Source organism: Brienomyrus brachyistius, chromosome 11 (genome assembly GCF_023856365.1).
Source record: "Brienomyrus brachyistius isolate T26 chromosome 11, BBRACH_0.4, whole genome shotgun sequence".
Taxonomy (NCBI): Eukaryota; Metazoa; Chordata; class Actinopteri; order Osteoglossiformes; family Mormyridae; genus Brienomyrus; species Brienomyrus brachyistius.
In genome coordinates, this window is record NC_064543.1 from 9,159,924 (window position 1) to 9,175,676 (window position 15,753).

Here is a 15,753-nt window from a genome sequence, read left to right on the forward strand (position 1 = left end):
TAAGTTATGCACATTACAGCACTTTGTATTAAGGTTGCTAGGAGGGTGTTTTGCTTATTAGGCAGGCAGGCTTGGATTTATATAGATTTTTATTAAATAAGCTTTCCTTCACTAGCTGAGAAACGCTCGTGGTGAACTGACTCCAGTTCTTCCCTCCCTTACAAACAAGCTTATATTCTGGAGATTCGTATCTTTCCTGCAAGCTGTTTCCAACAGACAGCTTGTTGCTTATAAGCAATACTGGTGTGTAATGGTGAGCTGACACCAGCAGGGGGAGCTGTGCTGCAGCAGCAGCAGGTGACCTGAGCGGGTGGCAGTGGCTGACAAAGCCCCCATTCGCTCTCACTTAGATGGTGATCTAAGCTATAGAAAGTCTTCCATAGAAAGAACTCCACTCAACATTCCGCTGCAGTACAGAAACACACATTCTCAGACCCTAAACATAAGGGTAAAACAATGAAACCATAATTCTTCAGGTTAATTATTTTGTTTTATTGATTTGCTTTTTTTCCCCTGTTGGGCAGATTCATTTTTACATTGTATTTCTATTTCGTAGAAAAATATTTAAAAATTCAAAGCAAGCATAATTTTATCTTCTCCATTCGTTGTATATGGAAGATACTTGCAGATTTTAACAGCTGATTTAGGATTCGGTGGAGAGAATATGGATTTAGGTTCTGTGGCGGCTTCTGCTCTGCCCAGTGATGGATCTCTGCTCCTCAAGGGTCCTGGTCACTCTTGTCACACTTGAGCATGACTTTGACGCCCAGGCCCTGCCGGCTGGTCTCGAAGGCCTGCACCGCCTGCTCCAGGGGGAAGCGGTGGGTCACCAGCGGCTTCACGTTCACCTTCTTGGAAGCCAGCATAGCAATGGCTACAGGCCACCTGAGCAGTGGGTGACAACCCAACCCACAGTTTAATGGTGAACTAGAAAATGTAAAATGTTACAATCTACCAGCGTTAGTTTGACTGTTGCCAAGATGCTCCTGAGATCGATTGGGGGTCGGGGGGGGGGGGGGGGGGGGGGGGGGGCAGGCTTACGTGTTGCAGTAGCGGAAAATCCCCCTAATGTCCAGCTCTTTAAATGTAGCAGTAAGCAGCGGAACTGTCACCGTCTCTGCGCCCATTCCCACGAGGACCACCACCCCAGCCGGACGCGTCGCCTGGCGTGTTGGAGACAAGACAGAGATACCAAATTCCCCTCTTCTGAACACCTAAACACCAAGCTACAAATGGGGGCTACAGGCAGATCAGAGCTTGATTCTATTAATTATAAAAGATGCTTTACAGGTGACATTGTTTACTACATAGGTGTGCATGTGTGAGTGAATGGTGTGTGAGTGTGCCCTGCGATGGGCTGGCCCCCCATCCTGGGTTGTTCCCTGCCTCGTGCCCATTGATTCCGGGATAGGCTCCGGACCCCCCGCGACCCAATAGGATAAGCGGTTTGGAAAATGGATGGATGGATGGATGGATTGTTTACTACAAATTATCTACATCACCTACTGACCTTGCCAGGAATCAGCCTAAATATCTGGAGATTAGCTTTGAACTTCCTCATACATGACTCATACTGACATACATTTGTCCTATAAATAGCATTTCAATCACCAATTTCCTGTAAATATGGGTCGCAGTTGGACACCCGGCACAAAGGCCTCAGCTCCGCCTTTTTTAATGACTGGATTACACATGATAAATCCAGTCATTTCAGGAATTCATATGTTGTGTAGACATAGTCTATCTCCTCTCAGAATTTTAACTTTAAAATACACTGGCAATGAACTGTATATGTATATTCTCTCTGGTGAGAATGGTCTTTTATCTCCTGTCATGCACTGGCTGCCACAAAGAGAATGTGAAAGAAAACAGTTTACTTTTAATCAACTCATAGAGCGATAAGAGGCCAGGCTGAAGGCTTTGAAGGAGAGATGCTGGTCTGAAAGCTGCTCTCCATCTTAGCACGCCGGGCCACACTCACGTAAATGGCCATCTGGGTGCTGGCCTCCACCCCGGTGCACTCGATAGCTACATGCGGCTGCTCCCCCAGCAGGCTCTCCACCTTCTTGGCCAGGTCACGGGAAGAGTCCTCCCTCTGAACTGTTACTGAGAAATCGGCTCCCAGCTCCTTCGCCATCTCCAGCCGCTTCTCAGACAGGTCTTGGATGACATGTAGGATGTCATTGAATGATTTGCTTATAGGAAGTGCTACTTAATATCTGATGCAAGTTTCACTGATTGAGATTATTTTCGTGAATTAGACTTGGGCCAGCAGAGTGTCGTCCCACCGCTGCGGCTCCGTCTTTGAACCCCACCCCTGACTGTATTTGTAAAGTTTGCATGTTTTCCCCGTACAAGGGTTTCCATTCGGGAGGGGCTCAAAGTAGAGACAGTTGAGGTGGTTTGGGCATCTGTCTAGGATGCCCCCCCGGACGGCTCCCTGGGGAGGTGTTTCGGGCATGTCCAACCGGGAGGAGGCCCCAGGGCAGACCCAGGACGTGCTGGAGAGATTATGTCTCTCGGCGGGCCTCAGAAGGCCGTGGTGTTCCCTCGGGGGAGCTGGAGGAGGTGGCTGGGGAGAGGGAGGTCTGGGGATCCCTGCTTAGCCTGCTGCCCTACTTCCCACCTCCTTTTCAACCCCAGACCCTTGTACTGACCTTTTATTTTTCCAAGTTTGAAAAAAGATTAAAATATGGATTGAATTTCATTCAGGTTTATTATTGGTATGGTCAATATAAAAATGATTAGAGAATTATCAGTTGCCAGAGCGACGGCTTTTGTGCTCCGTTTGCTTACCACTGATGACCACCTGGGCAGCCCCCATGGCCTTTGCAGCCAGAAGACTCACAAGTCCAATGGGTCCTGTGATGATACAGGGGGAAGGAAAGAGGGCAATAGGCACTCCTCAGTGAAACTGCCCCAGCGGAACACTATTCGGGGTAGTTTATAAAAGATAATGAACATCACAAGTTACTGTGGATTGTATTCTATGGAACATGATTGTCTAGCTAACTTTTAACTAACTTATCTTACTGCTACGGATAATTTAGGGAAACGGGTCTAATTTAGATTTGCCAACTGGTCCGCACCTATGCCTCAACTGGACTGTTAATGTGTAATATAAAATAATTTAGATAAAACTATGACTTAAAGTAAATATGACTGTTGATGCATTCCAATACGGCAATTTCATTTATGTAATTTTAGGTATGATCTTGGATAACTCTTGTAAACATTTGTTCCAAATAGAACCAGCTGATTTAAGTTGGGTGTTTCTGTAATTCTTATGTGAGTCATCTCACTGAAAAGAGACACATCAACCCCCTGATCTGAGGCCTGTGGGCTTATGTCCCGTCAGACTGACTTTACCTGCCCCACAGATGAGCACGGCGCTCCCCAGCGTCACCCCGCCCCTCCGGCAGGCATGAATGCCCACAGAAAGAGGCTCGACCAGCGCTCCTTCCTCAAAGGTCACATTGTCGGGCAACCTGATAGCAAATGGAATACAACTTTAGAACTGCGGCCTTTACATTAAAAGCACCAGCCTCATTTCAAATCGGCATAAATAAATGCCATTAAAATTCACCGACGAGGTCGAGCATCACATTTTGCAAGTAGAGTTAAATATTATGCTGCAGAATGGACTTTGTTTGGCTCAACAAAACAGGAAATGATGTCACAGCTTTTACTACAACATGAGCGGTGGGCAGCTGACTTGTAGCAGAAGCTGGAGTTGTGTTTGTAGTATCGGCACAAACTGCCATCGTCAGGAGGCGTCGCGCAGAAAAACAGGCTCGGGCACAGGTTGTAGTGTCCGGTTTTGAAGAATTCATCAATCTCACGCGGCACCCCGGGTTCGATGGCTACCCTGTCACCTGGAAATGATTTTTTTGTTTAATATTTCCTCCCTTCTGTTGTCCCTCTTTTTTAGAATAATTGTTTAACGACGTCCACAAAATGATTCCAGATTCTATATATACTGAACTAAGTCACCATACGACCTTTGGCACAGAGTCTAGAATTGGGTGTATCAGGCAAATCACTATTGGCCAATTTAATGTCTAATTTGTTGATAAAATATGAGCATGAGAAAAGAGAAAAAAAAGTCACAGAATAAAAAAGGTCATCATGGCGTAGTCACCTGGTTTTAGGTGCTTCACTTCAGATCCCACCTTGACAACGCGGCCAGAGGCCTCGTGCCCGAGCACCATTGGTTTGTTCACCACATAGTCACCGATTCGGCCGTGCTGCCAGTAATGCACGTCCGAGCCGCAGATCCCCACAGAGTGCATCTGCAGGAGCACCTCTGACACCACACGGGAAACCCGGTTTTCAGGTCAGACTGACTCGCAGTGAGGAAACAACAGCAACTTGATTTCATGCCATTACATTTACGCTAATCTGTGCAACCTCAAAAACCATTTCCCTAACTGGAAAATAAAAGGCAATATTTTCTTTTAAAATGCTTACTCTATGTATAAAAATGCCTATGAATCTGACGTACCATTTGGTCCTGGTTCCGGAATTGGGCGTTGTTCCTAAAATTATGTATAGGTATAAGATTAAGGTAGTTATGCAATACTCAATAGCACAACTGAACAACAGCAGTACTCGGAATTCCTTTGAGATAAAGTATTTTACACTATTAATGTATAATGTGGGCATTATTTTCTTTCAATGGGAAAAAAATCGCAACCACGACTGCGCTAATGATTTGGCCGTGTGTGTGAGAGGATACTACAGAATCTTGCAGATGTCTAATAAGTATGGCATAAGTAACTACAGTTGGTTGTTAAATAAAATCATTACCAGTCTGAGATCGCCTGTTGAATGTAACACCACTGAAAGATTATCCTTATCCATGCCGTTAGGAAGTCAGTACTCAGGCTGCGTATGCTGTCAGGATCGGAGCGGAGCTCAAAGGTCCCTTCCTGCTTCTGGAAAAAAGAAGACGCTAATTGGTGATGAACTAACCAGTATACTCGTATTTCCCAAAATCAAACGATCAAGCAGGCAGGGTCGGAGCTGTCGGTGTGACAGGAGGACACGTGAATTTAAGAAAACGGGCATCGAGAAAACGCTCAACAAGCGGATGTCAGTTGAATCTCCTCGAAGTGAATATATACTTTATACTTATTAGCTGGTTGGCTACATGAAACTCCCCAACTACAAAATTAGTGTCAATATCAGTGTATGCATACAGAAAAATTACTTCCAACTAATCAATCTAGCTCACGTATTGTGACATATACGGTCATAGCTGTTCATTCAAAGTGCGGAAATCATTGTTTGGAAAACTATTTTTGGCGGCTGATATTTATATCGTAACATATTTTTTGCAATCGCAGTAGCATTAAACTATTTTCCACTCGCTAAAATCTAAACAAACCGATTTTTCACGGAACGTCAAACATACCAAATGCTGACGGAGAGCGACAAGGTTCAAAATAATGAGCAATACGCATGCGCTGTACTTACGTAAGAAGCGGACGCAGTTTCTTGTTTTCGCCTGAAACGTGTTTTTAACTCAAATTTTATTTTTCATTTACCTGTCTGGCCAATCGTGGTGTCATTTTTTGAATACATTCAAGTCTAATGCGGCACAGGTTACAATTAAGTAACCTAATCGACGGGATGTTGTTAAAACATATTCTGTATGATAATCACTTAATTTTAACATTCCGTGCACTGTACGTCTAATTGTTTAGATAGCAATCAACTAAATACAGTAACCCCAACAGTAATTTTCTAAAATCGATGGCAGAATAAACCAATTTTATATTAAATATGATCCTCACATAAAATATCGGCAGCTGTATGAACAGGATAAGCTATCGTGGCCAAATTCAACTTAAGTGACAGCTGAAAAGTTTAATATGCATTTGAAATTTCATGGGCATATATACAGGGATGGGGGCAGTATTCACCTAATATTATTCATATTTACATTTATATATGTGGGCTAAAATTCCGTGCGCTGGGAACAGGCGAAACACAAACGTAAGCAGATTTCCTTGACGGAGTCCTAACGCTGGTGAGCCGGGTGTTCGAATCCCACCTTTCCTCTGTATGGGCAGTAGACTTGGTTTTCCTGTGTTGTGTAGATTCCTATGGGTACTCTGAACTGCAACCGCAAAGACATGCAGTTACATCAGTCCGCGTCCCTAAATTAGCCGTAGTGTGTATATATGCACCACGACAGACTGGCTTCCCTTGCAAAATGTTGTGTTCCTGGGGACAAGCCCTTGACCCCCACTGGCCTGCCTGGAACAAGCAGCTGGACGATGGATGAATTTTGGCTTTAATTGGTGACGTCAGATGGATCAAAACACGTCCCAATAGTCAAAAGACTTTCTGGGCCTGCACTCTTAACGATGTGTTTACACTGTGTTGTGAAAGTTTGACCTTTCCCAGAAAGGTTGCTAATGTGGAAACTGATTGTTATGGAACTGTAGTTATAGGGCAGTAGGTTCTGGTGAGTCACAGGGTATGAGGAAGTTCACGGCTAATCTCTAGACATTTATTTTGACTCCTGAAAGTTGTGACCGCAAGCTTATTGACAATAAGTATTGCGTGTAGATGAGACAAAACAAAGAACGGAAAAATAGTTTTCTTTCTCTGAAAATTTTCTTTGATAAATCCAACAGCTTGATTTATTTTTGGCATATAAGAGATACACCTTGTACAGCTGTTTACCCTGCTCATTAAAGCCTTAATGGAACACCAAGGCAAACACTGAAGGCTTTGAAAGAGAGATGCTGGTCTGAAAGCCGCTCTCCATCTTAGCACGCCGGGCCACACTCGCGTAAATGGCCATCTGGGCGCTGGCCCCCACCCCGGTGCACTCGATAGCTACATGCGGCTGCTCCCCCAGCAGGCTCTCCACCTTCTTGGCCAGGTCACGGGAAGAGTCCCCCCTCTGAACTGTTACTGAGAAATCGGCTCCCAGCTCCTTCGCCATCTCCAGCCGCTTCTCAGACAGGTCTTGGATGATGTGGAGGAACCTGCTTACCTGTTTATTAAAAAAACGATGTCATGTATGAAGGCATTATGAAACAATATTTTTGATAATTTTCCCCCAACTATGAAAGAACGTTAAACCCTGTGCTAGATTCAACTCTTATTAAATCTGGCTACTAAAAAGTAAAAATTGCCTTTTGCCAATGAAAAACTGACCATTTGTTAAATGCTTTTAACTGGTATTTCCATGGTTGAAATAAGGACAATATCAAGGTGCCAGTTTAGCCTCACTGAGCGTTTTCAAATGATGGGAGGGACTGGAGCACCCAGAAGAAAGAAGAAGCCCCCACAGCACGTGGCAGACGTGATGTTTCAGTCCCAAACTCTGAAGGTAACAGTGCTATCGTCAGCAGCTGCACCACCTGCAGTTCAGACTAGATAATTTCCCTGAAACTAAACAGGTTTGGGCCTGGCCAGTGTTTGGATGGGAGACCAACTTGGAAAATGGGATTGTTGTTGGACGAGGTGTTAATGTCGCCAACAGGTTAGTCCATCCTGTGGTCCATGTGGATCCCAGTGTGTTGTGGAGGTTGTCGTCTCTTGGATGAAATGTTAAACCAAGTTCCTGTCTCTCTGACCATCTTTCGTATGTGGAGGGGTAGTATTCTGATGTGCTGCATAAAATTGCTCTCTGTGACCCTATCAGGTCAGGCCTCCTCTTCATCTCCGCTATCTAATTTGTGTTTTCTCTACTGCCATCTCCACCTTAGCTTCTGTGTGGCGAGTGTACTGGTGCGGAATGACTACTATCACATCAGCCAGGTGGGGGCTACACAGTGGGGGTGCTTGAAGTGGCTCCCCATTGGTTTTGTGAGGCACTCTGGGTGTCTTAAAAAGCACCGTATAAATGTAACATTCATTCATTCAGTACTACCCACTGAATCACCGTGCCACCCATATATCTAATTCATATACTGAATTTGTTTTCTTGTGCTCTTTGTTTGGATTTAATATTGCTGAGAATTGAAAGACAAGCCCATGTTTTTGTTTAATTAAGTCTGGCAACCATGATAACTTTTATCAGTTATGGATTTTTTTTAGTCTCTGTTCCTTTTATCAGTTACAACATAGGAAAACAGCCCCTTTGGTCATTCTTACGCCCTGTTAGTCTTTTAAACCAGAGAAAGACATTCCTGTCAGCACGTCATTGCATAGACATTGTTTCCATGGTCGTGATAAGAGTGATGCAGCAAGTGTCATATTGGTGTGACACCTTATCTATGCCGTTTGCTTTACCATGGAAGCCCAATGGGCAGCAAACACTTCTCAGTGAAAATGACTCAGTGCAGCGTTATCCGGTGTGGTTTATAATACATGACAAGTTTCTGTAAATAAAAACGGTCATCACGGCGTGATCGCCTGGTTGTAGGCGCCGGATGCCTCGTGCCCGAGCACCATTGGTTTGCTCACCACATAGTCACTGATTCGGCCGTGCTGCCAGTGATGCACGTCCGAGCCGCAGATCCCCACAGAGTGCATCTGCATGCGGGAATCCCAGTTTATAAGCCAGAATGCTGCCAGTTTCACGCCTGACTCCACTTTGCCTGGTGGTTTTGGTGCTGCATGACTCTTCGATGTACCACACATTAAGATGCTTGTAATGTTAATATTTGCTTTAAAACTGCAATGCACTCATGATGGAAATGTAACGTAATTCGATCTCCAATAAGAGTTTAGGTAAGGAGCATTCCTACTGGAAAATCGTGGCTTCTAGTTTGAATTAACCCAGCTAACTGAAAGATCCTGCTAGCTGGAACATCTCCCGGATGTCAATGGACTATTTGATCCTGGTTCTGGAATCGACTGTAGTTCCTAAATATATGGCAATAGTTACACAATACATAGTAACACTACAAATATTAAATAGCCTAGTATAGACTTGACTCCTCAGAGCCTTTGATGTGTTAAGTGTGGTGTTTTACAAATGTACGAAGTGTCCTTTAAAGACCGTTGGTATATTATTACACCTTTTCTTTCAACAAACATCACACCTGCAAGGGCATTTTTTTATTTGTATTGTACTAGGCATTACATGGCACTAGGGTGCCCTGCAGATAAGAAATATCACAAAAGTGAATAAAAGTGTATAATTGCCAGTCTGAGATCTTCCACTGAAAGATTGTAATTTTCCATGTTGTAAGAAACCCAGTATTTTGCATTGGTATGCTTAGATTGCCAGGAATTAGTAAAGATACAAATCATATGTGATACAACATGAATAGTAGATTAAACCAAAATCACAAGATTGTGCAAGCAACATGTGAAATTTCCCAAATGATAAATATTATATTTAACATTAATGCATATATGTGTGAGTGACTGGTGTGCGAGTGACTGGTGTGCCTCTAGACCTTCTAAAATGTTCTTTAGCCCCCTCAAATTATTATTGTATTGTAATTATTTAAAATGATGTGAATCATTCGCATCTGACTGCCCCCCCCCCCAGTAAAAGCTTAGCCCCCTTTTAATAAATCTCTAGTTGCACTCCTGTCATGTAATAATTATGTTTCTAGTTTATTTCCATGCAAGTCGCCCTAAAGAAAAAACATTATCTGGAATTTATGGCTCTTCAGACAACCAACTTTCTCCATAAAAACCTGACACCAGAACACAACCTGGGCTGTCAGAGTTCCTGAGCTCATTTTGGCATTTGATGGAATGGCATGAAGATGGAAGTTTGATCTAGGATAATCATTTCCGGGGTGGTGTGATGGCAGTAATTCTGCTGAAACATCCGTATCAAACGCTTTTATTAAAGTTATATTGTGGTGTGTGTGTGTGTTGGAGGCAGGCCTGTTTCTCATATTCTTCAGTGGCTAAGAAGAAAAATTCAAAAAAGCATTTAGGCTAGTAAATGATCACGCTGAAGAGGGCTCCTAACCTAGTAAGAGGTTCCTAACCTAATAAGAGGGCTCCTAACCTAGTAAGAGGTTCCTAACCTAATAAGAGGGCTCCTAACCTAGTAAGAGGTTCCAAACCTTATAAGAGGGCTCCTAACCTAGTAAGAGGTTCCTAACCTAATAAAGATTCTGGAGAAGTCTGAGCTAAAAACATAGTTAGGCCTCATAACATCCATCCATCCATCCATTTTCCAAACCGCTTATCCTACTGGGTCGCGGGGGGTCTGGAGTCTGTCCCAGAAGCAATGGGCACGAGGCAGGGAACAACCCAGGATTGGGGGTCAGCCTATCACAGGGCACACTCACACACCATCCACTCACACACGCACACCTACAGTACGGTCAATTTAGCAACTCCAATTAGCCTCAGCATGTCTTTGGAATGTGGGGGGAAACCGGAGTACCCGGAGGAAACCCCACGAAGACATGGGGAGAACATGCAAACTCCACACACATGTGACACAGGCAGAGACTCGAACCTGGGACCCAGAGGTGTGAGGCAACAGTGCTAACCACTGCATCGCCCGCCTCATAACATATTTTAAGTATTTTAAAAATAACACAATAAATTCCCCTTAAACTATTAAAACTGACTCAAAATGTCATTCCCACTCTTTCCATTCCTCACAGCCTTACAGCATTTAAAATTTATCAGAAACATTCATATGCAGTAGAGCCCTGAGAATTTATGGACGTCACTCTGACAAAGTTTAAAATACATATTTATTAAAGTATATATCGCTTTCTCATCTTATATTATTGAGGCGTTACACCTGTACACATAAAAAAAACCTTTCCAGAAGTCTAAAGTGGTTCTTTATATTTCAAAGACAATTGCCATGACATATGTATTGCACTTCTTTTCTTACTCCTTTGCTTTGCTAAAGAGATCACAAGTAACAGAAGGGGTTCTTGGTAGCTTGGACTTCCTCGTTGTATCAAAGGCTATGGTGTTTTCCATGGTAACTTTAGCCACTGAAAACCCAGAACAGCCTGGACGGAAGTCATGCAACTTCCCAGGATACCTTTTCAGGTCATTTACTGAAACATACCCTGCAAAGAGATTTAAAATTTCACGTAACTTCCTGGAAAAAGGTTCTCTACAGCTTACAATAAATAGGAGTTTTGTTACAGAACAAAAATTACAGCAGAATTAATGAATAAATAAATGAACAAACTTGCATATTGCGGTTATAACTTGAATCTCTGCAGTCTTATTACCTGTGATCGCGTTGTTGGTAGGATAATGTTGCGTATTACACCAGGGAAGTTTTCTTTCTGGCTTTTCCATCCTGAGTGCTTTGTAGCTTTAAAGAAAGATATTATATGACTGTGAACGTGATGTTTAGCCATTGTCGCTCACACAACTTACGCCCTGTTCATTAAGGAATCTGTATACAGGTGTGTTTTCACAGATCACATTTTGTGTATACTGGGCACATAAGGACCCCTAGTGGTTTTAATTCAAGTGCAACTTGGAAGAAATGGTATGTTTTACTCCACCTAGTCTGAGGTTCTTGGTTTTCACAGCTACACTTTTCCATCTGGGTTTCCCTCAAAGGAAAAGAAGAAAAACAGGTATAAAAAGACAATTGTAGACAAACAAAGACAAATGTAAGAAACCTGTAAGTAACCTGTAACATGTTATGGTCGTCCTCTTGCTCCCAAATGAAGCCCCCAACTGCTGCTTTAACTTCTGAAATGAATGGTATTTAAATCAGCTAGACTCAAGAAGTGCACATCTTGGAATTTCACTCTTTTTAGCTTTTACTTTATCACCACAAGCTCTGTTAATTCAATTACTATTCAATTCAAAATGATTTGACCGTTAATTGTGTATAGGTGACAAAGCAACTGAAATAAAATGAAAAACTTGTTATTTTTCATATATATTTACAGTGCTGGAAATATACTATGGAATCTGGTTTATTATGGTGACATTCTGCAAATCTGTGTAGTTCTATAGCGTTTATATGTGTTGGCTTGGATGAGACCTTTCTGAACACATGCTGGGGGGAGCACATAGTGGCCAGCAGTCAATGACTCCATGTTCTGGCGCTGCTCACATGCAGAAAGGCATGAGCTGTGGAAAACGGCCACCCTGTCGTCTACATAGTCTGCACTTTCAAAAACCCTGAATCGAAAGAAAAATTAATGGCTATTAATTAAAAAATAACAATAGTGTAACTTAAAAGTATCCAATGGGATGAACCACTGATGCTAGTATATATAAAGACAATGATTATGAATTTTTGGATCTGCTACGAACAAAATGTTTGATTATTTCATTACTTACAGTACTTAGCATAACCGTGATATGACAAATAAACGATATACAGTACAGTATAATCATGAATGACTGTTTAGTATTTCCTCGGCTCTAAAGACGGCACACCGTTGCGTGTCAGGGCAGGATGCATCCGCGCTGAACAGGTACTCCGCAGAGGTCCAGCTGGCGATCAACCCACCTCCAGACACTGAAAATTAAATTTTAGCCTTAATTTTCATTAAAAGCAGTCTGAACAGTCTGAATTAACAGTCTGAAATGGTGAGTGTCACACCAGATCCGTGACAGCCTGAAAGGGTGAGTGTCACACCAGATGCGTGAGAGCTGGCAACCCTGCAGAAGGCGTTTTCAATCTGCCGTTAAATTCACATAACGATTTAACGATTAGGGGCCGGCATGGTGGTGCAGTGGTTAGCACTGTTGCCTCACACGTGTGGGACCCGGGTTAGAGTCGCCGCCTGGGTCACATGTGTGTGGAGTTTGCATGTTCTCCCCATGTACTCCGGTCCCCCCCCCCCCCCCCCAGTCTAAAAACATGCTGAGACTAATTGGAGTTACTAAATAGCCCATCCCCCCTTCCAGGGTTGTTTCCTGCCTCGTGCCCATTGCTTCCGGGATAGGCTCCGGGCCCCCCGCGACCCCGTAGGATAAGCGGTTTGGAAAATGGATGGATGGATGGATGGATTTAACGATTATACTTTATTTAATAGGGGTCATTTATATAGTTATACACAGGGACGGATTACGGACCGGGCCAGCGGGGCCGCTGCCCAGGGGCCCTTGGGGTGCAGGGGGCATTATCAACACTTATCAACAATGTATTTTCATTTGTCTATTTTAGAGGACCTACATTCTTTGATCCTCTGCCTACAAGGGCCCCTGACCCTATAGGGAGGGCGTTTGGCTGCCAAGCGCCCTTGAATTGTGGTGGTTGTGGTTGGGTGCTGGTGTTGGTGGTGGTGGGGGGGGACCCTCGCGAACGTTTTGCCCAGGGGCCCACACAACCCATAGTCCGTCCCTGGTTATACATACTCCTATTTGCAATAATTTTGACAGTTACTTTACATAATTGACAAGCTTGAAAGGTCAAGTTGTTTATTTAGTTTCACTTGAAGGTTTACCGTTTAGTCGGATACGTCGATACAAACTCTTTATATAGGTAGTTATCTAGTCCGCTACCTACCCCATAGACGACGAAGGTCTTCACTCACACTTTTTGAAAACCAGGCCTTTTTCTTTCTAAACATGCCAGATCTATAATAATTTGGTCCAACCGACACAAATAATTCTCAAAATAAACTAATTTATTAATCTGCTGGGGAAGCCTTTTTAAATGACGAGGCTAAAACCGATGGCTTGCTGGCGGCTTTTGTCACGACACAAATCAATACCTACAGTGCTATATTATCAGTAATGCGGAGCTTTATCTAGTAAATGGTTTAATAATTTAGGTTTATAAATATATAAATTGTAAATCTGACGATGAACCGAAACCGATGTCACGTGACGGGGGCTTTATCCGGAGCTCGCGCTGGCGGGTGTGAGCGTACAGCCTCGTGAGCCCCGAGATGACGTATACTTTCTCTCAGTTTCTCCCACTTAACGAATTCTTCAGTCTTACAAATCACTGAAGATATGCTTTTTTACGTTGTAGATCGGCTATAAGACTTGGGTTTCCTTACGAACAATGTCTACAGTCGATTTGCATTAATTCGCGCACCATATGGTCGTATGGGGGCAGATTAGCAGATTATCGTCAACATCGTCGTTGATGACAGATGCCGAACACTCCCTCCCCAGGATCAAACGAGGACCATGAGTTAATTCTCCAGAAATGACTAGCAACCGCGTTATTGTTTTTGAAATCCCCATTCATGCCTGGCAGCAACCAAGAAAGACTTAAGTGTAGCGATTAACACTCATTATATAGTGGCGTTTAGTTTCATTTTCCAAAAATATTCATCACTATATTGTTCAATATTTGACATATCAGAAGAAATTTGAGGGGAGCCGTCTTGGACTTCAGCCAGAAAGGTAAAGGGTCACTGAAAATAGAACTGTTTCTTAATCTTATGGGTTGAAGAATGTAGTTATTTGTTCAAAAAAGATTAACTATATCAAACCATTATTATGAATGACAATAATAACCATCCTAATAGATGATAATTCTGATGAAGTCATGTAGCAGTGACCTGGATGCAGTATGTCTGCACCTGTTAGAGTGTACTGCATAACCTGCTTAGAGAGAATCCAGATCCGTATATTACATTTGACACATTTTGGTAAATACGTTGAATGCTATTTATTTGTTTTTTTGACTGATTATTTATTTAGATGGCATGTGGTTTGGAGATAAATAGTTTAAGTACGTCCCTGTAGTGGGTAAACGATTTTGTGGTCTCTAATTAGAGTATGGTAATCCTCTTAGAGATTGTAAGCACCAAGCCAACTTTCCGCCCCTGTGCAGACTGCCTGTGTGTCTTCCTAGCAATGCTGTCTGAAACCTACAGAACGGGGGCTTTGGAAGCATGTGCCATGGCTTCTTGTGTGAAATGTGTGGTTTCCTCACGTTGACCATTGTATTAATTGAACTACAGAAATCTTGGAGGGAGGCTTAACATAGAAATGTTTGGCAGTGGCACTAGGAAATGGTTTGTGAGGAAGAAAAATGAAAGAAAGCCACCTGTCAAGAAAACATGGAAGAAGAAATGGGTTGCTAGTATTCTAAAGCAGCACAGAGAGCGTATCCTGGAAGAGCTGGACGTCAACCAGGTGTTGCCATACCTTGTGTACAACAAGGTGTTCTCTCTTGGAGAGTATAAAGAGATCTTGGGGCATGACACCAATGCAAAAAGGGCTGAAATATTTCTGGACCAGCTGTCTTCTAAAGGCCCTGGAGGTTTCTGTTCTTTCTGCCTGGTCTTGGAGGAAGTGTGTCCTCATCTGCTAACCTGTTTTCTCTTGAATTACAAAGGTACAGTTTTGACTTTCGGCCCTTAATTTCGTCTGTTACTCCTCCGTTGATTAGGTTAGGTGAATAAGACTTTGATGCAGCATCTAGATTTTAGTCACAGAAACAATTTTCCATCAGAATGCTTATTATGTAACAGTGTGTGTGCAATAGAGGAGACCACGGACGATTGTTGAATGGGGTTAGGGGTACAGTCTTCCTCCTGCATTTAGATTCCCCCAAACACCACTCAGACTACTAAATATTTTTTTTTTCGTTTTGTCATTTTTCTGTATTTTATAGAAAAAAGAAAAAAAAATGTCCCTGCTCTCTGCTAAATATTCAAATTGCTCTTCTGTACAAACAGCAGAATGTGTTTAAGATGTGCTCCCTCTGATTCTCTCCTCATTGAGATTTCATTGTTCTTAGTTGGATGGTTTATGGTTGAGTTTGTGTCATAGTCGTGTCCCAGTGTTTGTGCGATGCTTTCTTATTTACATACATGGCCACGTCATTCCATTTATTTTACAAAATCTATAAAGATGACTCATTTGCAACTGAAAGCATGAAATTCTGAATTCCCTGCTGAGGAAACT

At 42.8% G+C, this 15,753-nt stretch overlaps 2 protein-coding genes across 2 annotated transcripts; both read right to left on the reverse strand.

Annotated features, from left to right (window-relative positions):
- Positions 1-468: 468 nt before the first annotated feature.
- sord (sorbitol dehydrogenase) lies at positions 469-5,475 on the reverse strand. Its single transcript, XM_049031375.1, has 10 exons — positions 5,417-5,475; positions 4,810-4,937; positions 4,505-4,538; positions 4,142-4,306; positions 3,716-3,875; positions 3,370-3,488; positions 2,797-2,862; positions 1,982-2,160; positions 1,042-1,163; positions 469-885 (listed from the first exon to the last, which is right to left on the reverse strand). Exons 2-10 carry the CDS (start codon positions 4,861-4,863, stop codon positions 720-722), a joined length of 1,065 nt encoding a protein of 354 aa, XP_048887332.1. The 5' UTR covers positions 4,864-4,937; positions 5,417-5,475; the 3' UTR covers positions 469-719.
- Positions 5,476-10,626: 5,151 nt separating this feature from the next.
- Positions 10,627-13,733, reverse strand: terb2 (telomere repeat binding bouquet formation protein 2). Its single transcript, XM_049031361.1, has 8 exons — positions 13,630-13,733; positions 13,391-13,510; positions 12,316-12,397; positions 11,915-12,054; positions 11,555-11,616; positions 11,424-11,464; positions 11,142-11,227; positions 10,627-10,973 (listed from the first exon to the last, which is right to left on the reverse strand). The coding sequence occupies exons 2-8, from the start codon at positions 13,452-13,454 to the stop codon at positions 10,786-10,788; spliced, it is 663 nt and encodes a 220-aa protein (XP_048887318.1). The 5' UTR covers positions 13,455-13,510; positions 13,630-13,733; the 3' UTR covers positions 10,627-10,785.
- Between the last annotated feature and the right edge of the window lie 2,020 nt (positions 13,734-15,753).